We start from the raw sequence: 22707 nt of genomic DNA on the forward strand, positions 1-22707 counted from the left end.
AGGAGAAAGCGCAGAGAAATATTTCACTGTCATCCGTCACCCAGCTGGGCGATTCATTTCCCTTTCTCTGCTACAAGACCAGCACAATTTCATTGAAGACCAATGGAGCTAAAAGAGATTTTAAAAATCAGTCTGGATCTACACCACTAGAGCTGGAAAAACTTTACTCATCTGGAATTTCTAACATCCTATACTATCACACCTATGTATAGACACACATGATCAATAACAGACAAATGCAAATGCTCGTATCACAGTACCATAAAAAATGGTTTTCATCTTATATTTATAATTTTCTCCTATCACTTATATACTGTCCTAATCTACTTCTAAAATCATTTTATACTATTATATTTTTTACATATAAAACCACCACAAAAAAGACATTCATTTGTTGCAATGCATCTTCTGGTGAGAAACAACTAAACAGGAAGAGAAAACAGAATCAGGAAAGCTATCCGCATGCCGAGAGACAAACGGTGAGTCTGCTGGGAGCCGGTGGAAAACGCAGTGGCTAAAAGCACTATTTTTACACCCTTATCTAGCCCTCGTGGACCCTCCTGCTTCTGGAGTGACCACACTCCCTATTGACCTGCTGTAACTGTATCCTACAGGCTCTCAGCCGGCCCGCGCCTGCTCTGCCACTCTCTGGCACGCAGCAGGCCGAATCATTCGCAAAATAAAGACAGGAGCAAAGGGGAAATGAAGGTCTAAGAATTGCATTTAAAGAAAAGAATAAAGCACGAATGCAGGGGTCTAATCGCTAATGGCAGTGGGTCGTTTTTTTGACGCACACGAGCGAGTCTCAGCTGGCGTGGGCCCTGTTAAAACCCTTATTTAACTTCTCGTAAAAAAAATTGCCGCACTGCATTCGGAAAATCCTGATGGATTGATGCATAAATCACACAAATTGACAACTGCATCATCAGGCTCCTGCGCGCACGGCCGGCCGTGTGTTTTCATGTGCACGGCACCTGCGTGCGACCGTTTCACACGAGTGTGTGCGTCCGTCCGACGGGCCACTTATTGCACTTTTCAACAAAAGGGCAAAAATATAGCTTCCCTTTTTTCCTTACAGCCCCCCCTCCGGCCTCTCTTTTCTCCTGAATGACAGGCCGCTGGAAGGGCCGGGAGGGAGGGGGGCTCTCTTTTAACTGGAGTTAATTACCCTTGGAATGCCTCAGACCCCTTCAAATAAGGGGAAGTGGCAATGCTCTGTCTCCAATAAGCAGGACAGCGTAAAGACAAAGAGTGTCCAGACAGTAATCGACAAGGGGCCACGGAAAGAGAAAGACATGCAGGACGAGCCACGACACCTCTCACACAGGGGAATGGGATGGAGCCAAATCAGGGCTGAACGGCAACAAAGGCCTCCCCGCACACACACACACACACACCACACATGGCAGAATAAATAAATCTGCGCTGTGCATATTGACATCATTTGACAGATGAATTAAGTAAATGATTTTATAAGGAGATTAAATGGAATTTAATTTACACAATCTCTCTTTATTCCTGCTGATCCCAGCCTCTGGGGTTTCATTCGCCTCTCGTACAAGAGAGAGAGAGAGAGAGAGAGAGAGAGAGAGAGAAAGAGAGAGAGAGACAGAGAGAGAGAAAGTGAGAGAGACAGAGAGAGAGAGAGAAAGAGAGAGAGAGAGAGAGAGAGAGAGAGAGAGAGGGGAGTATGGACGGGTGAAAGGAAAACGCAAAATCAAGTTTTCTTCAAGGGCCACAGGGGGGGTTTGGTGTTTTAAAATCATCCGCAAAAGCGACAAAAGGTTGAACATGCATGAGTGAACGCTCAGACACCTTCTGCACGATTCTGAGCTGAACTATTCAGCCCACTGCAGGCCAGCAGTGATTTTACACACATGACACCCGCACTTCCAGTGGACATTCACACTCCATTGCCTTTAAAAAGCTGACTGCTTGCTTCCGGTGAAATTAAAAAATGTCAAGCATTAAGCTTTGATGTAATTTCCCTCCTCTCCTCTTTGCTTCAAAATTGTTTCTTTTTTTATATATATGTACATTCCAAAAATGTACTAAAGGTTTTGAGTAAAAATTCAAATGCGAACAATTATAAAAAGCATGCATGTAATTTTATGACAATCTTTTGAAAAGCTTCATGATTTTCTTCACGTAAATTTGTACGTCTTATAAATGTCCTCGTTCGTTCGTTTAACAAAACAAACACGCTGAACAATCAAAGTTGTACACCACATATGTGTAAAAACATGTGTCATATTTAAAACAAATTATATAGTGTATGAAACAAATTAAAATTTATTAAAATATATTTTTTGTTTAAAAAAAAATCTGTCAACAAAAAATCTTCCTTTTTAAAAATAAAAAACCCAATTAACATTTAGAAATCCAAAATAATTTGATAAACTAATATCTAAATAATAATAGCAATAGTAATGATATTATTTAATAATAATAAAAAAAATTCTAAAGATGTAAACGTTACGATCATAATTAAGATAATCCAAAAAGACAGTCAAACACGCTCCATAATATCTCCAACTGTGAATGTAAATATTAAAATGAGCGTGCAGATGTAAATGTACATGCAGACGGTGAGAGTCTGTAATTATGATAATAGCTAAACCAGCACTTGTTGTTATTACCATCATTAATATACTAATTAGAATCTCGGTAGTCAATTTGTGTTAAAATAAAGATCAAACAGCGAGCGAGCGCCAAATGGCTAAAAGGCTGTGAGGAACCGACACTCTTATCTCCGAATTTCCTTTCATGAGTCTCAATAATCCAGTCAATCTAATGATCCTGTGCAGGGTGTGTGCCAGCACATCCACACGACTGCTGTCATTCCCACAACATAGGATATTTCAAATCTCAAACTTCCCGAAATAAATTGACTTTCACAACTACGCTAGCATATGTTCTTCAGGTGTGTTTATAAATCGCACAAGCGTTCAGGAAGAAGTTGAGCTGCTGCTGGTGTGTTGTACTTTGCAGGACGGTGGCTGAAGGTTTTAGGAGACCAGGATGGTTACCTGTTTGTGATCTTTCTGACCCTTCTCAGTCTCTATGTGTCTTTTTTTCCCTTTTCTTCATCCTGTAGGTGTTGTCAGTTCACAGCCTATTTTTCTTATCAGTATTCATATGCAGCACAGGGCAGAGGTTAATAGTTCTGTTGTTTCTTTAATCAAACTTGTACGTGCACTTGTTCTGCTACATCACTATTTTGTCCGATTCAGAACGCAAAGATTGACGAAATAATGCACCTTTTTTACGAGCAGGCATGATTTAAAGGTATATACAAGTTTTATTTTTAAAACGATTATTATTTTTGATAATTGTTTTATGAAATTTATAGTTTTTTCAAGACCCACTATGCATGTTTTAACTGTCTCACATAAAATATAGAATTTTTAGCTTTTATCTCAGGTGATTTTATAAAAGCATGATTTAGCCAAACAACTAAATAAAATAGCTGGTATTTAGAACAGAATAAAAGTCTAGAATAAAACCGTCAGCACAGTGCTTGACATCTAAATCAGTGTATTCACGTTTCCTCGCTCTGTGCTGACAGAAGGGAGCGGGACAGGGATAAATACGAAGCTAAGGAGCTGTTCTCTGTACCGGCTCCTGGACCGTCCGCTCGTGCCCCGCACACTCAATCCCTCCCTCCTTCCCTTTCTCTCTCTCTCTCTCTCTCTCTCTCTCTGATCCAGCACACCGTCTTTAATACATTTAGCGGGCCACATGCTGTGCGACCGGTCTGCGATGCAAGCCACCTAAGACCGTTTTCTCCCTTCCATCCCATGGCTTTCGTCTTCCCCTCCTCCCTCTGCACTCTCTCTCGTGTTGTTTTCCGCCACACACTCCTAATGATTTACACAAAACACTCTCTGTCCTGTCAAAGCGGACACAGATTGCTGTAATAGTGGATAAGCCGTCAGCTACCGGCACGACCTAAGTACGCACACACAGCTCCAGACGCTACCTGACAGCAAAAACAACCTTGACAAGGAGGACTACGGTGGCCACATGCACACATAAACACACAAACAAACAAACACAAACACACTGCCAGGACAGGAACTACAGACAAAACAAACAGTCTAGCCAGATACATAACTATAAGTAGAAGTACAAGAAATGAAAATGTACCTACTGTTGATCGGAGTGCAGGGAAAAACACTCAGGGAGCGAAAGTTCTACCGAATCCATGTGCGCTCTGCGATCATCGTTTGAGCAAACCTCTTCTATAAATTAAAGTTTTCTCTCTCTCACTCTGGCTTCTCTGTCTCCGCTCCTCTTTCTCTCTCTCTCTCTCTCTCTCTCTGTACCTCCTCCTCTTCTCTCTCCCTTCCGTGACTGAGCAGTGCAATTAACAGGACCGTTCTCCCGGTGACAGCCTATAGGCACAGCCAGTTGGGACCAAAAGCTCTTGCACTCTTCTAATCAAGGACTTAAAGCCACGATTGCTGCTCATTAATATGAAGCAGGGCTTTGCATATGCAGTCCCCCCGGCCCTCCCGGATGCCAGATTGGTGGCTTCCCAGCCAATTGGAGTGAGACAGGGTAGTGTCTGCGCCCACAGAGAGACGGAGCAGGGAGAGAGGGGAGGGGAAAGACAAAGAGCGAGCGAGCGAGAGAGAGAAAGAGAGAGAGAGAGAGAAGGAGGGAGGGAGGGGGAGTGGTGTAATGAGAGGGAAAGTGGGGGTGAGAGAGGGTTTAAAGAAGCAGCCCGCGTCTCTCCCTCAGCAATGCTTATCGGCTCGCGCTGTCAAGTGCGGAGATAAAACCGCTCACTTTGTTGATACAAAACATTGTGAATGAAGCCGCTTGCCGTTCGCTTTGCATCCGCCCGTCGTTTGTTTCTTCCTTCCACCTGCACGGAGAACATTAAAAAAATGTATGCGTTATAAACAATCAGTGAGTTTGAATTTAAAAGTACTGTTTGTTCTACTGTAAGGAAAAATATATATTTTTGTTTTCGGGTTGCGAATACTGTCGTGGACTTTAAGTAAGTGGAAACAGGGAAATTGGAAGCAATACAGTCCTTAAACCCGTAGCAATCCACCGCAACATCATAACAGCGGCCCATCAGAGCAAATGTGGAAGTGAGGGAGTGGACACACGCTACCGTGACCACATCACTGACAGATACAGCGAGGAAAGATCAAAGGCACCCCTTTGTTCTAGAATGATTGAGCCACATTTGCGGGGCATCCAGGCTGCTGGCACGCGCGGTTCGCAAGTACGTGTGTATGTTTACGCGTGTGTCACCGGCTCGCTGCATTTCCAGCAGCAGCAGGGAAGATATTGCTGGCATCTCAGCACACTGCAATTCCCCACTGATAAGAAAATTCAGGTGCCGCACCGGCCCACAAACCATTGTGCCTGCCCCACCACGCCGCCACAGAAATTGCATCTGACGGTCTTTCATATTTCAAACTTGTGGGGATTTTGGAGGCAGACATCTCTTTAAAATGCTTGCCTTGGGTCTATGAAACTAAACTAAACCTGTTCCCAGGACCTCACATACAAAACTAGATTTCTTTGATTGACTTGATTTATATTAACAGTTTAATTCTGTTAATAAACATGAAGTAATTTATCCTTTTCTACACTTTTATTTTTTAACATTTCAACAATTATAAAAAAATAATAATAATAATAAATACAAATTAATTCACAAAGCACTCAAACTTTAAACAAATAAATTGTAACAATATTTTTTTTAATAAACTGAAAACAAAGAACATATTTAATGAAGAAATAACTCAATAGTTGCAAGTAGTTGTTTATCTTTGCTATTTTCAACAATCCTTATTCTAAAAATATATATTTATTATTATTATTTTTATTAATATTTAAATTTCAGTAGTCATTGTCATTTCATTGCTTAAAACACATTCATAAAACATCTATATTTAAAAAAAAATAACTTACAAAAATAATAACTATATATATATATATATATATATATATATATAATTTTTCTTACAAACATCTATTAAGGCTCAGGTAGGCAGCAGGTGCGTTGTGTAGAGTAAGATATATCGAATGAGAGATGCACATCAACAATAAAGAGGCGCAGATCAATGCAACGCACACATCACTGGAAACTAATATCTTTCGGGGAAATAAGATCTACTTCTAAACTGCACAAAGAAAGAAAAAGCTTGATATGGCACATATAGACACAACTGAGTGAAATTCTGGCTTTTCCCTTTGAATAACAGATGGGCAGGAAAAAGAAAAGGAAATGCGTTTGAACGATCAGAATCGCATAGCTTTGTTTCCAGAGAAATGTAAAAGACTGCAAGAAGATTATTTTTATTACATGGGAGTCTGCTGCCATTGCTGAAGGACGCCCTGGGTCTAACAAAGGAGTTTCGAAATAACACTCTACTGTTTTCAGCCGGCCAGTACGCGCACACACACACTCACACATCGAAAGTTACATTTGCTTAATTTATTCATCTGTCTGCTTTTAAACAATGTACAGTCTCTGCAATCTTTGCACCACAAAAACAAGGCACATGATTAAAAAATACTAAAGCAGCGGTTTCAAAGCGTTGTGTGTAAACGACAGGCAGCCGACTGCCATTTGAAACTGTTTTAATTGCACTGTGACAAACGGAAATGAAGAGGATGAGGGGAACGGGAACAGCCGTAATGTTTGAATGGAGATTGGAGGGATACCTGTGTTCACTCGGGTCCCATGAGACCAACAAACATTCCTCATATTGAGATCCACGTAGATCAAATGCTGAGCGCAGGAGCTAACAGACAAAACTTATCTGCTCATACTTGAGCAACTAAGATGCACACTGAGACTGTCAAAAAGGAAAAAGAGGAAATCAAATAGATGGCCACATTAAAAATGTATGGTCTTGCTTTAAAAGCATGTAGAGAAAAAGGTTAAAGTGAATCAAACCTGAATCAAAGCAAAGCAAATGTTCATACTAGCAGACAAAGTTTTTTTGTGTGTTTTTTTTGTGCACAGGCGATGTGCTTTTTTTATTTGGGCTTCACAGCAGGGGTGCAGTGTTGTGTCCGGACGTATTGATTCAATTACAGTGGCCCGGCTGCTTTTGACAAACCCCCCTTTAGGTCACATTTCCATATCTGTGCTGAATGGACAGCCATTCCCCCAAACACTGGCCACGTGGGGCTGGAAAGACCCAAATCATCACTCCAGACTTCTGTCACCCCCTCTACATACAACAAAAATTGTGGTAAATCTGACGTTGATAGCAAGATGCTAACAACATTAAGTTTAAGCATGACAACAATGCGCTCTTCGCACCATAAAGTTATTCAGAATCGAGCCTGGCTTCGCTACTACACGCTGCCATTAACAGCCTTTAATCCCTGCTGCCCCGCTGAATACATTTGAACTTAAGTATGCACGACTAGTCTGCGCTGATTGAAGCGGCTGTCGATACGTGTCAATAGCTGCCCATCTTTTTCATTAGCAGTTTTAGCACAGCCCCTCTGCATCCATTGTTCCGACGGTGTGTGTTTTACAACGAGCCACGTCTCGCTTTCAAACCGAATCCCGTTCTGCCACAAGAGACGGACGAGCATTCAATTCACAAGCCGGCAGATTGAAAGACGAGCTCTGAGATGTAAAAACAAAACGCATTAGGCGCTAGCAAGGACGGGTGTGCAAAGTCTCAAAAAGGATATGAAAAGACTCCAGGCTGGCTTTTGTAAGCGTTTGTGCGTGTGTACGTGGGCGTGAGAGCATGTGTGTGTTTTTTATTTGTGTGTGTGAAATGTTAAAGACAGGGATGACCCTTTTGGTCACTGGCTGTTGACATGTGGCTAAGAATTATCAGGGCTAGCTTGGCAGAGCATCAATCACGGCAGTCAATAGGAGAGGGCAAGTTCACTTAGGTCACATGTCAGCCGACCAGCCGCCGAGCATACAGTCAATGCGCCCGCCGCTGGAGTTGTTTAAAATCAACTTGTCAAAAATAGGGCTGTAATAAATTCAAGAGCCAGGATGCTTATTTGTAGCCACTCGGGTCAGTACAGGGCGTCTCAGAGTGAAAGCTTTCGAGCTGAGCAAGAGAACTGTACTACAAACAAACAAAAAACAGCATAAATCTAATGTTTTTATATTCATGTTCATTTAAAAAGAGAGTAATAGGTAATAACATATTTATAAATATATATACAAAATAAAACATATTTTTATATTATTATTATTATTTTATCTTTACTTTATACTTTATTAAGTATTAAATATACATAAATAGCTTGTTTAAAAAAAATTGTTATGAATAATGTCTGACTTATTGTGTATTTATGTGATAGACATGGAAAATGTGGAAGCACTGTTTAAGTCACCACGTGACAACTTACACTTGCATAGATTCCTAAACGTGCTGCTATCAAGCAAAGCATCAAATAGAAAAAATATTCTTCTAATATCTGCTTCTGCTTCCTCAAACTCAGAAACTCAATGTCCCTCGCTAGAGAAAATAGACTGAAAAGTGTGCGTGTTTGTGCCTGTCATATGAGAGTGCTGCAGTGCTCTTGTATTGCGTCTTGACGGGGACACAAAGGCAGGTTGGCAGCTGTGTGCCGGGAGAGCCCTTCAGTCTGCAGTTCAGCAGTGGTCAACAGAGGGAGCTACTGGCTGTGCGGTGGTCAGCGCGTGTGTCTGTGTGTGTGTGTGTGCGGTTTGTCTGATGAGCGGAGAGCTCATCTGTGTGTATGTGTGTTTGTCCTCTGTTGTTTTACCCCAGCGCTGTCACAGAATGGATATATTTATGGCTGCCACTGTGGTCTGAATTGCCTTGTCATACAAGTACATGAAGGAATATTTTAGGGCTCAGAATTAAGATGTGAAAATATTCATTTAAATGCATAGTAACAATATGGAATTATACTAATATTATGATTACATTAACTGTACTAAAGTCAAACAATAAATTAAATAAATTGTAAATTTTAGACAGATTTTCCCTTGATTCTGACATTTTAAGTCAAACCTTATATAATCAAACTCATCATAATTTGTATTAAGTTAATTAGTAAATATTAGTAAATCATTTGGCAAAATTGTTAGATACTATGATTTATTACAGTTGAGACACCAAAAATATCAATTTCAAATACAATACAGGAATTTGTTTTAGCCATCAAATATTTCTTAAGAATGGAAATGTTTAACAACAAATCTGATTAATACATATTATTTATTTATGCAATAGAAAATACAGATATCAATAACCTGTAGGTCCTACATTTCCAACGCATCATACACTGCCTTTTCAGTTGTAATATTAATTTAAATTCACCAAATGAACTAAAAACAGCTATATGATGTTTCAAATATGCATTTTATTTCAAGTATAATGAGACGATGTTGTCAAACCCCTTTCTTTCACTCCATACCACACATACACACACACACACACACACACACACACACACACACACACACACACACACACACACACACACACACACACACACACACACACACACACACACACACACACGTCAATTCCAGGGCACCAAAAGGTTGGTTTAAATAACTGCTACGGCACCACTTTCAAAAGACTTGGGTGGGTGAGTAAAACTGCCCTATGAAACAACTGTTATGAAGGGGAAAGCAACACAAGGTTAATATGGTAGCGAATCAGTGAATATCTAAGTAATCTAATGGTCTATCAGCAGGTACAATTGTCACATGAAGGAAAGTGCCAATTTCAAAGCCCCCCTGCTTGGCAGGGTGATAACAGGCTAGCGGGGGCTCCAGGGACAGCGGCAAGCCCAATGTGCAGCATTTGCTAACCTCTCTTTGATATGGCCACTGCTGTTTCCTGTTTCCACCCTCTTCTCTCTCCTCTTGAATTTCTTTAGCAGTCTGACTACACGCAGGACACCCTAAATAAACTGCAAATAAATATAAAAATCCAGAACAGATAACCAGAGCTCTGATATGCGATACACATTAGCCCATTAAAGCACCCTTTAACTGATGGTATTTGCAGTTCACCATGTCTGAAAAGGATCAAGACCTGTCTTATTCTTATCTATAGTTACAATTAAGACACCCTCCGTCATTCTCCAGGTCTGCTGGGATCACGTTTACTTTTAATTCATGACCAGCATAACTGATATACTTTGAGCAGAAATAGAGACAGTACAGTGCATGAAATGGTTGTCATTCCTGCACACTTTTTTTTTTCAATGTAAGATAAGCTTGAGTAAACATGAGCACAAAATACTGCTGTCTCAGAGAGTTATATGTGTGCGTGGTGCACCTGGATGAACCTCGCTGTGTTCTTGCCACTGATTCTAAGGCTGCATTAAAAAGCTTGAATTAAAAACAAAGTATAAAATTACTTTGTGGACATGTTGGGCCAACCCCAAACTGTTCCCACAAAGTTGGGAGCATGAAATTGTCCAAAATGTCTTGCTATGCTGGAGCATTAAGAGTTCCTTTCACTGGAATTAAAGGGCCATGCCCACCCCCTGAAAAACAAACCCACACCAAAATCCCCCCTCCACCAAACTTTACACTTGGCAAAATGTTCTCCTGGCAACTGCCAAAGCCAGACCCGTCCATCGGATTGCCAGACAGGGAAGCATGATTCGTCACTCCAGAGAATACGTCTCCACTGCTCTAGAGTCCAGTGGCGGCGTGCTTTACACCACTGCATTCAACACTTTGCATTGCACTTGGTGATGTAAGGCTTTGATGCAGCTGCTCTGCCATGGATACCCAATACCATGAAGCTCTCTACGCACTGTTCTTGCACTAATCTGAAGGCCACACGACGTTAGGAGGTCTGTAGCTATTGACTCAGCAGAAAGTTGCCGACTTCTCCGCACTGTGCGCCTCAGCATGCGCCGACCCCGCTCTGTGAAATTACGTGGCCTACCACTATATATATATATATATATATATGGGGCTAAATGATAAAATAAAAAAAGTAAAAAAATAAATGATTGAAATGATGGTGGACTAATTAAATATTCCTATTGAAAGTGTCCCTGCTCAGCCAGGCTGTGGCCTTGGCCTCTCAGGCCCTGTTCTGAATGGAGAGCTGCCATCACGTCAGCATGGCCTGTTTAACCACATCACTCTCATCATGCCAAAGCTTCTCAGCACCACACTGCGGGCCGGGTGTTTATTTACCACAAGATTTCAAGCGTCTGGTCGCTTGAGTTTGTCAGTGACATCCAGTGTTATTATTTTGAGGCACTGATATGAATAGAAAATAATACTACACATCTTCTGGATTAAAAAAGACAAGTCATTTTTGCACTACAAACACTCCATATAGTAATTCTGTTTGGCGCCATAGAGGCACAGAAATGACACACTTTCTTCCATTTCTGCCAATTGTGGGTGATATAAGAAAATGTTTAAGCATCAAATAAGTCTCACAGGTCATAAAACTGTCATCTTAGTCATAACAGTTTAATATAATTTATGGGCTACTCTCCTTTCTGCACAGTATAAATCACCATTCTCATTCCCATTTCAAGCAAAAAAGAGCAGCGCTGACATTTTGCTAAACTTCTCCTTGTGTGCTCTACAAAAGAAATAGTGATACAGCGGTTTGAACAACATGAGAATGAGTAAATGACAGGATGTTCATGTTTGGGTAAACTAACCCTCTAATCTGAACCCATTTGCAACTTCTCCTTCCAAATACATTACATAACCCTCACAATCAAAGATAGAATTCAATCACACATGTGACTCTTCCTGTCATTACAAAGCATGTGACCGTCCAACTTTCCATCCCTGTCTTCACCTCTCAGTTTTGGTTCAGCTCAAGACAGTGACACCCCTCAGCCCATACAGAGCCCTGTGCTTCTGCCCGCAGCTGTTCCTCAAAGCTGCGGGGATTTAGAGAAGATCTCCCGCTCCGTTAACACGTGGATCTGCCCTTTGGAGGAAAGGCGACCACATTTGCTGGCCTTTGCGAGGTGGCTCGCCAGGTCGTCCTTCTCCATTAGGGGTAGGTCACAGGGATTCACACAGGGAGAGGGAAAGTAAGGACAGGTGTACAGTACACTAACCAGGGATTAATAGCTAATTATGAGCACATAATATGCTTTACATTTACAGCATACTGCAGTTCTATGAGGTGAATTCACTAAGAATGGATTGTGTCTGTTGATAGCACCATTTATTTGCACATGATTTTTGTGCTATTTTAAAGGCCAATCCATTAAAGGAAATATGCAAATGTGAGATAACAGCACCTACTGTATGAGCGCTGAGTAGATGAGGATGCAGCAGACTATCACAATCTAACATAGCCTACTTTTTGCATATTCATGCTATTTCAGCAGATTAATTATTTTAATATCAATTATTTTATATAATACATGAATTAAAATGTTAACCCCCCAATCTCTAAAAATATAGTTGTTCAACATGTTTATTGTTTTAATTTGTCCCTTTAACAAATGTTGTTTTTACTGAAGAAAAAAATACTGTTGCAATGTCTTGAATAATACGATTATCTACGGTTAATTATTTTATACCACTGATTGCAGAAATACCAGAATATTGGATTTTGTTTAGTGAAGGTTAGTAAGTTATCAAGATATGTATAGACTAAAACTGTGTATTCAAAAATCTGTTATTCTATATTGACATTTGAAAATAATACATCAGCCATCTACGCTTTAAAGGACAGAAATATATATAGACACATTCAAGATACTTAGCAGTTACACTCTGCTTATTTCTCAAAACCAATGTAAATGACTCCCTGCTGATTCAGCTGAGCTTCACTATTATCACAGTACATCTCATTAAGTGTCATGATCTAATGGCAGTATCAATTTCACCACAAATAATACTTTAAATTATGACGTGAACCTTTCCTTTACTCACCCTCATGTCAACTAAATGTTTTATATGTTTCACACATATAAAACATTTCCTGTAGCTCAAACAGTAGAGCGTTGGAACTAGCAACGCCAAGGTCATGGGTTCGTGGGGATAGCAAGAACTGACAAAATGTAAAATGTGTACCTTGAATGCAATGTAAGTCGCTTTGGATAAAAGCGTCTGCCAAATGCAAAAAAGCAAATGTAAATGTAAAGCTATAGTACAGCTTCAGAAGAAATTGAATATAGCACACAAGCTATATGGACTATTTCTATAACAACCTTTTAGTAATTTTGAAGCCAGACAGCCTCAACATCTTTATTCAATGTTCAATTTCTTTCACAATTGCCCACATAAATGTGTCTCTGCAAAACAGATATAAATCCGATTTCTCGAGCTATATGCAAATTTAACGGAGTTCACGTCAGCGAAAGTAACAGATATGCTGCATTTTATTCATCATCAGCTAATTTCAAGATTAAAGACCACAATAGTGGCATCATCACTGGTAAGATTATAGTCTCACTTCTTTTAATGAAGATGATTGTGTTTTGAGTGTCTGCAACTTTCTGTTTTATTTGTGGCAGTTTGTGAGTTGGCTTGCTGAAGAGATACACATCAATTAATCTGCGGCAATGCGTGTAGCGGTAGCGGCGTCATATCTGGCTATAATGCTCTCAAACGTTTTTTTTTTTTTTTACATTTTGGGAGGAGTAATATTTAAATATGTAGTTTCAACAACCAGATGCATTTACACTTGTCCAGTTTCGTCTAGAATGCGGCCCAGACATAGCCTGGTCCTACCAGACTCTCGTACATTGCATTTGTACAGAGTCTCTGGCCACTCTCCATTGACAAGCGTTAACTTCCTTGAAAGCGGGTACTCTGTTGAAGTTTAAGACTATTGGATCTGCCCAGAGCCACTCTGGATCTGACCATAACCAACTGCTAACGTTTGGTCGTGACGAAATTTTAACTCAAACTAGCGCACGACCTCAACGTCATCGTTCTAAGCACTAGTGCGCTGATTGGACCGGTAAAAAATTTACCGGAGAAAACCCACGAATATACCGCAAATCCAGACGACGGACTGAAGGACAATTATAATTGAGTGGAAGTACGTAGGAGGGCGGAGCCAGGCTAGCCCAGACCACCTCCTGAAGTGATTTAAGCGATCGGATTTAAATCTGTCTCAAAAGATCGGATAGCTATCCGATCAGAGAAAACGCACGAAGTGACCAGGAGTAAACAGGCCCATTATGTTCCGCAGAAGAAAGAAAGTCATACAAATTTGGAGCAACATGTTCGTGACTAAATGATAGCATAATTTACATTTTTGAGTGAACAATCATTTAATCAGAAAGAAGTGAATTTAGATAGCAGTGAATAGAAAGCAAGTCCGGAAGACTGTTTAGTTGATTTGTCTTATTTTCTATTCTATTATATTCAACATAAAAAAAAGTATCACAATTAATGCTAATTCTATGCAAAATCACTAGTAGAAAGTGATAGAAACACACATATACTCTCTCTCTCTCTCATAAAAGTCCCTCCTGTATGGAAGTGGTAATTGACTTCTCAGAGAGAGCTAGTGGGCGGATTCAATCCAGACTATAGCCACATGTTCATACTGCTTCACCAGGACCAGGCTGCATGGGAGAGAATTCTTAATGAGGGCCCCCAACGCCCTGCGGGAGCCCGCTCTCTGTCTCTCTCTCTCTCTCTAACACACACACACACACAATCTCACTCCATACACAGGTCCTGTTTCTACACCGACCTGTACTAAACACTCCAACAAAAGGGTTTGGAAGTGCTATTGCTCTCGAGCGTTGGGACCCCCCACACACTGAACCATCAGCTCTTTTGGTAGGATTCTACGGCACGCACACACTTTGTCAAAAACACAGAAATATATATAAATAAATCAAACACCTGGAGAGCAGGGCAGCACAAAGCTTGAAAACAGAGAGATGACTGAGGCTAGACAAAGGGGAAGAGAGAGAAACGCATCGGGGATTGCGTGGGTCTGTATTTGTTAAGTTTTTTTCTTTTCTTTCAAAGCGTTGCTCATTTTAATAAAGGAGATCCCTCAGTCTCTCTAAGTGCCGCAGATAAAAGAAATAATTTAGTGGCTTAAAAGACTATTAATGTGAAGAGCCACACTTGTCTCTTTCTCTCTCCAGTCCTCGGAGGAAATGTCATTGAGCCTGTTGCATCACAATAGCATGGAGGGAAAAAATTTAGCATGATGGAATCTGAGACGTGTAATTTCTTTGCTCACATATTTACACTGTAATCTGAGGGGCCTAGACGGATGTCAAAATAAACAGTAAATATTACCTTACATGTATGCAATCACATGGTAGTTTGTTGGAAAGTCCAAGAAATGCCATGTTCCAGGTGAAGTTTGAGGCTTGAATCACCAAGAAATGTTCCCCTTCTGACCTCTTCTGAAGCGTTCAGTTATGCTGAATTATAGAAATCTTGGAACATGGAATTCTCAAATCTCCACTTGAGAATAACCAATGGAGTATCACTTTAATCACCGCCATTTTGGAAATTATGTCAAATTCATGGTTCTCACTGAAGTCTGGGTTGATTGATTTGCCCAAACTTTACCAGTTGGAAAGTAGGAAGTAAAATAATTCCAAGTTTAAAATAATGTCTTAACTATAGAATGTCAAACTTCAACTCTCCACATATATTTTGGTTGTCATTTTCTAAATACTATGTGTCATACAATGTGCACATGTTTATTTACACTATGTATTTGTTTTAAAAACCCTGCCATAGATTTGGTGCAAATTGAGTCGAATTTGAGTTTCTATCTCGAGTTAGTTAGGCCTGCTTAACCTTTTTGTGGAAACCTTCATGCACTTTTTCAGTATTCTTTGATGAATATAAAGTTCAAAAGCATGTAGTTATAATAGAAATCTGTTGTAACATTATAGAAGACTTGACTGTCACTTTTGATTTGCAATTTAATGTATCCTTGCTGAATAAAAGTATTAACTTATTTATTTTTTTAAATCCTACTGACCCCACATTTTTGATCGGTAGTGTACAAGAAACATACGCAACCCAATTATGTGAAAGCTCAATTTTTAGGTGTCACTACAGCGGGCATTTATGTCAACTAGCAACTAATGTCTTATTATAGTCTGCATATTAACCCTAAAACATGCAGTACCATATTTGATATGCAAAATCTGCAAGAACTAAATCTCTAAATGATCAACAATCAGAACTTTGCTGAAAACCCTTTTTGAACACAATCTTCCACAAGCCTTCTGTTGTCTGATTTGATAGTTTATACTTTTTTACCAAGTAAAGGTAATTTTTGTATAAGTCTAAAAACATCCTGTTCGTGGTACACGTCTTTTTGCTGTGAACTGAGTGACAGCTAATATTTATATGTATTCTAGGTAGTCTACTATTCTGTTATAAAGATGTATTTGATTTACATTACAAGCTACTGAATAGTTTTGGCATGTGAATAAAATTTAGATTTTTTTCCTTCTGTATGAGCTCCAATATATCATATATTCCATATATCATGGTATGTGAGCCACAAAAGCCTGATGTATCAAATATGATAATCAACACATCTATGCAAACTATTTTAAAATCTTTTTAATATATTTAGCCTAAATGTTCAATAAAGGTTTAATAAAAAATAAATCTGACTGTTACTGGTATTTCATATGACAGGCTTTGATACTGGGATAAACCAACAAAAAAAAAAGTGAAAAAAAAAAAATCAGACCTGTAGTCACACAGGTTTGGACCGACAATTTTAAATATGTACAAAGGGATTATGTGTGCTTGCAATGCACATTTCTGTATTTGCATACTTTCATACTCAAGTATGTTTTAAGCTTAGAGTTGAAAACAGCTGAAGACTCCTCTTCGTTGCAGTACACACACAATCCTGGCCTCTGCGGGTTGTGTTTGTGTGTATGTGTCTCAGAGAGTCCACCCATCACCCCTTTGGTGTAGGCGATGGAGTGTGACGGCTCGTTAAAGAAAAACAAAGCCCCTCACCTTCCTTTATCACTAATATGCACCTGGAGAGCTGCCGTGCTTTATGATAAACTCGCACAGCCAAACGCACACTCACACAAACACAACCGTGTTTACACACCTACCCAGAATGCACCGGTAGCACAGCCTTGTTCCAGGGGCCACTGTAAACAACTAAAGTCAATCTGTTTGCGCTAGTTTACTGCCACAGCTCAACTCCTCTGCTCACAAACAGTTTTCCGCCAGCAATGTCAGTGACTTATGGACAATGATATTACTTTTTTTCTTCCATTTCTCTCTTTAGATGAGTAAATCAAGATGGACTGGGGCCGCAAAGCACTGTGGGGAAACTATTATTGTTGCATTAATATTAACAAACTAAAATGAGAAAGTTTTAGCAGATAAAATACAGAAGGTGTTATTAATTATTGGCAATAAACCAGAGCGATTTCTAACTCAACGGTATCAACGGAAACCCTGACCTCACTGGGAAGAATCCCACAGCCACACCTCCATGAAGTGACCACAGATCCAGTTATGTCCTCTCACTCGAAGCTAATACAGTTTCCTCCCCCCTCATCCACTCCTACCCCCCCTTCCCAGGTTTGATAACAAATATTCCCTCACCTAAATTAGAAATGTGAAGTAATTATACCGGCGGCCCTCCTACGGGTTATTCATAGGAGTCGCCGGTCGTAAGAGAGCTTTCTTTATATAAATAGGTTACTTCAGAGGGTGACTTTAATTATGTTGGTTTCAAACAGAACATGAGTGCCGTATTCCGGCGGGATTAAGCGTCTCTGGCTCTTTGTTAACTGAGCACAAATGTATGCCAGCAAGGAGCATCTGCACAAGATCTCCGCTAAATTTATTCAGCCACCGTGCACCTCCGCCGGTGAATAATTCCACTAATAATAAAGATTGCAAGAAACAAGAGGGGGAAAAGGAAATCTACATTCAAGAAAAAAAAGAGAAAGTGTGTGTAGTTTTCAAGGACGACTTAAAAAACAAAAAACAAGTTTAATCTGTTTTGCATGGGAAAAAGGTATTCTTGTGTTCTGTTCTATGAGTGTGTGTGTGTTAAAGTGCTCATCTCTCTCTGTGCTGCGCAGTGTTTGTTCTATCGGTGTTCAAAGAACCGGTGGTCTATTACTAGGCTGTATTGGTTCTTTTTTTGACAGTCTAAATGCTTTAAGAGAAGGTTTCAAATTGAAGGCCGTAGGTCTGGTGAAAAAGTAAAGTAAAAAAAACTAAACAATTACGGCTGTCAAAGCTACTGTAGCACACTAAGCAGACTTATTTTTCTATAGTTTGAATATTATGAATAGTTTATTTTCTAAATGTAACATGCTGAACAAAACATTTATTGACTGACCTAATTATCAAAATTGTATATACTTCCAGTCAAATGTTTGGAACAATTATGATTTTTTTTATGTTTTTGAAGAAAAGTAAAAAAAAAAAAACGTTTTTCTATTGTAATTAGGGCTATCCATGTTGTTAACGCAAGTGATTTTTTTTCTTTTTCAGTTTAACGCATAAAAAATATTTACCGCAATAAATACAGCATCGTTTTTTTCTCTCATCCTCTCTCAGGTCGGTAAATTAGAGAATGAACTTGCGCTCCCAGGGGCGGTTCAGCAAAAAGAGGAGGCGTGTTCCGGCGCAAATGTTCCCTGGTGCTATTTTGCAGTTTCAAAAAACAATTCCGCCAGTCAGTGGCGTGTTGCGCGTTAGTCATATGCTATTATAAGCGCGTGTACTTGGCCATTATGTAGCGCGTGAACAACGTACATACACTTTGATTCTCTAATCTAAACAGACGCAGCAGTTTTCATTTTTGCAAATCATACATTATTACAAGGAAAAATATTAACACACGAGGGAAATCATTGTTGTGTCCATGAAGATGTGAAAAAAATAGGCATAAATCTAGCTTACACATTTACCCAAATTATTATACGCCTGTTTAACCGAAGCTAATTTGGGTGGGTTTCTCCCATCCCCATACATTGTCACTTCTCTGTCTTTTACGGCCCTGGTGAGAACGTCTGTCTCCTCGGCTGTGAACCGTTCCTGGCGTGCGCCTGGCAAATCCGCCATGGAACAAGCACGCCTTCTCTTAAAGGGAATGTGAGAGGACGCTGTGATTGGTTTATTGCACGTTTTGCCCAAACCACACCTATGAGTAATGTCGCTACTTTAGACCAACCCAATTTAGATTTGAGTCGGTCGCAAGAGCCATTTATCCCGCCGGTATAATAGCAACAGTGGACGGGATCCGCCCACAAAGTTACTTGCGTTTTATACTTGCGTTTCAGATCGTTAAAATAGGGCCCATACTGTATTTATGTTGTTTCTACATTGATTTGGAGATTAAATGTGAAATTATTAATATAAAAATATAATAAAAACATTAATTTTAGGTGTGATTAATCGTGAATAATCAAAGAAAACATTTGTGATTAATTTGGTAATCGATTGACAGCAATAATTGTAATACGTTTAAAAAATTTAATTTATTGATGGCAATGCTGAATTTTCAGCAGTTACTCCAGTCTTCAGTCACAGAATCAAGAATCATTCTAAAATGCTGATTTGGTGCTATTAAAGTAAAATTATTATTATTATCAATGTTGAAAACAGTAGTGCTGCTTCATGTTTTTGTGGTCAATTTCTGATACATTTTTTATTTCAGTATTATTTGATAAATATAAAGTTCAAAATAACATTTGAAATCGAAATCATTTGTACATTATAAATGTCTTTACTGTAACTTTTGATCAATTTAACGCATATTTGCTGAATAAAAGTATTATTCTTTTAACTCTTACCCCAAACTTTTGAATGCTGGTGTATCACTGTTTTCACAAAAGTAGGCCTGTTTTAGTATCCAAACAGCAATATGAGACTTTAAATATATCATCTCATAGTTACATTCGAAATATTTGTCAAAATAAATCACAATATGACCAAATTGTCCTTATCCCTTGGAAAATTGATCAGATGTGTTGATCAGATACCACACAATGCTTAATATACTGTAATACAAATACCTCAAGTTTTCATACTTCCACTTAGTTTTTTACATACTGTACAGCAAGACTGATCTGAAAGTCTTATTATGTTTTCTAAGAACAACAAAACCATCTACATTTCTCAAGCAGCAATATCACAATATCAGTAAGGCAGAGCTTCAGCCTGGCTCTAATGTTTCACATTCATACACAAACAATATCCATCTGTTTGACTGCGGCAGAATTTATAGCCACCCCATTGATTGCTTTTGCTGGACATGATGGCTGTAAATTGCAGGCCGTTTGGTAAATGCGGGCAGTTAGAAGTGTACAAGTAATTATTTCACGCCTGCTGATTGAAACATAATTCCAATATGGCCTTCTGAAAATGACAGCATTCCCAAAGTCCTCCGTTTTAATTTGGAGGTGATACTAATTAGGGGGAGCATTATAGGACTTTTTATGTGATCTCTCCAACGGAGCCCCAAATAATTAAAATGTCAGCAGAAATAAATATGCATAAACAGCTCGTAATTTCAGAAATATCGCTCCACGTCGTTCGTGGCTTGTGGGAAAAGAAGAACTTACGTTATTTATGCTTTTTCGGGGAAGTTTATGTAGCATTTCACAGAAGTTAACAATCTAAAACAGTTCAAATAAACTGAACCACTATAACCAGAGTGAACCTCATTATTGAGACCTTAAAGTTACAGATTTTATCACTTGTTTATAATCTGCTGCAGTAATAATCATAATAATGATAATTATTATGATTATTTTTTTTGTCTAATTATTATACATTACTCTAATGAAGAACAAGAAACAACTGATCTTTTCATATGAAAAGTAACTATATTTATTTGGTATTTCATGTTATTCGTGTCATATGCCATTTTTAAATAAGTTAAAGTTATAAAAGCCCAACGTTCAGCAACACTAAAGGGACACATGGGACAGCTTAATCAAGGCAAGTCACAGAAGCTATTGATGAATGATTTCAATTAAAAGGCTGTGTGCTCATATGCCATAAATACACTATTGTAATCAGAGCCTGTACAAAAGATAGACACATCTTTAATCTCAGACAATTCCACCGTGAGACATGGGAGTACAGGCATCACACACAATGCTTGTGCTGATATGAAGCCCAAGTTGTGCACCACTGAGAAAAACACAAAACAACAACAACAAAAGTGCGTATCTGATACATGATTTTATATTTCCACGGTTGCTCTGTCTTTTTGTAATAAGAAGTATTTGGGGCGGCTTGGGCTTCCTACACTGGACCTGTAAAAGGCCTTTGGGGTTCCGTGTTAATTGTTTCACGTAAACCACATTTTGTAGTACAAGCAACGCATGCCGACATGCTGGTGCTCGGGTCAACCCTGCACACTGATATGAACGATTGCAATAAAATATTAATAGGATATGCAAAGCAGCCAGGGAAATCACCTCCAGTTTGGCTGAGGGAGTAAGACAGGTCTACGAAATAAAAGGCATAGAAGATAAGAGTGATGTAACGCACATGAAGAACTGAATAATGACTGGCTTCTATATCATTTCTGTTCTCACAAACAACACTGAACACAACCTGTTAAAAAGCAGGGGGGCAACACGATCTGGGCCAGTGCGACCTACCTACCCCACATAAAGAAAGAGGGACAGATAAGTTCTGAGATCTGACCTTGTCAACTAATGTCCAGCATATATCCAGTTACCAGCCCTGCCACTCTCAGCTCTTTCCCAGTACAGAAGCAGAAAGATATAGAGATACACAAACAAAACATTAGAGCATTATAATGCCAATAATGTGTAAATCACAAATAAGAGTGTTCACAATAAAAATGAAAGAAAAATCTTAACTTCTTAAAAATTTACTCTTTGCATTCATGTAGATTTCATATATTTTTGAAAAACGTTTATAGCATTTTCAAGAAATTAAAAATTCAAATCATTAAAAATGTTGTGGAAGCTAAAACGTAATCTGAGTATACATTCATTTTCAAAAAGGTTTAAATATATTTTTCATGCATTTTTTAATTGATAAATATAATTTGTTATTTTGGGGGAGTTACCCTACATTTTACAACCTTTACTAAGCATGGGCCAGATTTACTAACAGCTTGCGCCAGCGCAAACCCTCTTTTGGCGTTAAAAAAACTACTGTCAGAATTTCCTAGACACGCAGTCAAAAATTTGCGCTGAAAAGGCATGGACACAGTTATTTTTGAGGCTGACCTTATTGCATATGCATTTGTTGGAGTTTCCCTTCCAGACGCAAAATTTATGGGAGGAGAGTATTTAAGTGAATCATGCAAGGTGATTTACTAAGGTTTGTGCAAGCCAATTTACTGGTATGTGCATCCAAAAAAAGCATGTTTTAAACCAGACGCTGATTTGCGCTGCTCTTGGATTGTGTTGGTCATTATGGAAAAGATCTAGCTACGTCTGTTTAATTTGTGCGTCGTCATTAGTTCACGCGCAGAACTTCCCACACTCATCAGCGCTTTTTTTGGAATTGTGATCTCACGCTAATTTGCCCTTCTTAGTAAATCTGGCCCTGTGTCTTGTTATAAAAAGGTTAAATGATCTGATATTTTCAGAGAAACCTAAGATTTTCTTTTCAAGAATTTCATCTTTTTAATGAGGCTCTTTTTCTTCATTATGATATCAGGACCGTTGTTTTTTGACGGTCTCTCAAAAAATTTAATAAATTAGAATTTAGAAATTAAAAACATGTTCATTATATAAGATGTGTATCCAAGTTACTGTATCCATGAATTACATATATTT

At 39.0% G+C, this 22707-nt stretch overlaps 1 protein-coding gene across 9 annotated transcripts in view; it reads right to left on the reverse strand.

Moving 5' to 3' along the window:
• esrrga (estrogen-related receptor gamma a) overlaps nt 1-22707 on the reverse strand; it is a 160407-nt gene that overhangs the window by 66680 nt on the left and 71020 nt on the right. For 4 of the 9 annotated variants that reach the window (XM_079632756.1, XM_079632755.1, XM_079632751.1 and 1 more), the window contains exon 1: nt 4154-4514. The exons of 4 other annotated variants lie outside the window; for them this stretch is intronic. In XM_079632756.1, coding sequence (XP_079488882.1) covers nt 4154-4209 — 56 coding nt within the window. In that variant the 5' untranslated portion in view covers nt 4210-4514. Of the gene's footprint in view, nt 1-4149; nt 4515-22707 lie in introns of those variants that run through there. One more of the 9 variants, XM_079632754.1, reaches the window with a different exon arrangement.

The sequence above is a fragment of the Phoxinus phoxinus genome (assembly GCF_949152265.1).
Source record: "Phoxinus phoxinus genome assembly, chromosome: 13".
In the NCBI taxonomy this organism is placed as follows: Eukaryota; Metazoa; Chordata; class Actinopteri; order Cypriniformes; family Leuciscidae; genus Phoxinus; species Phoxinus phoxinus.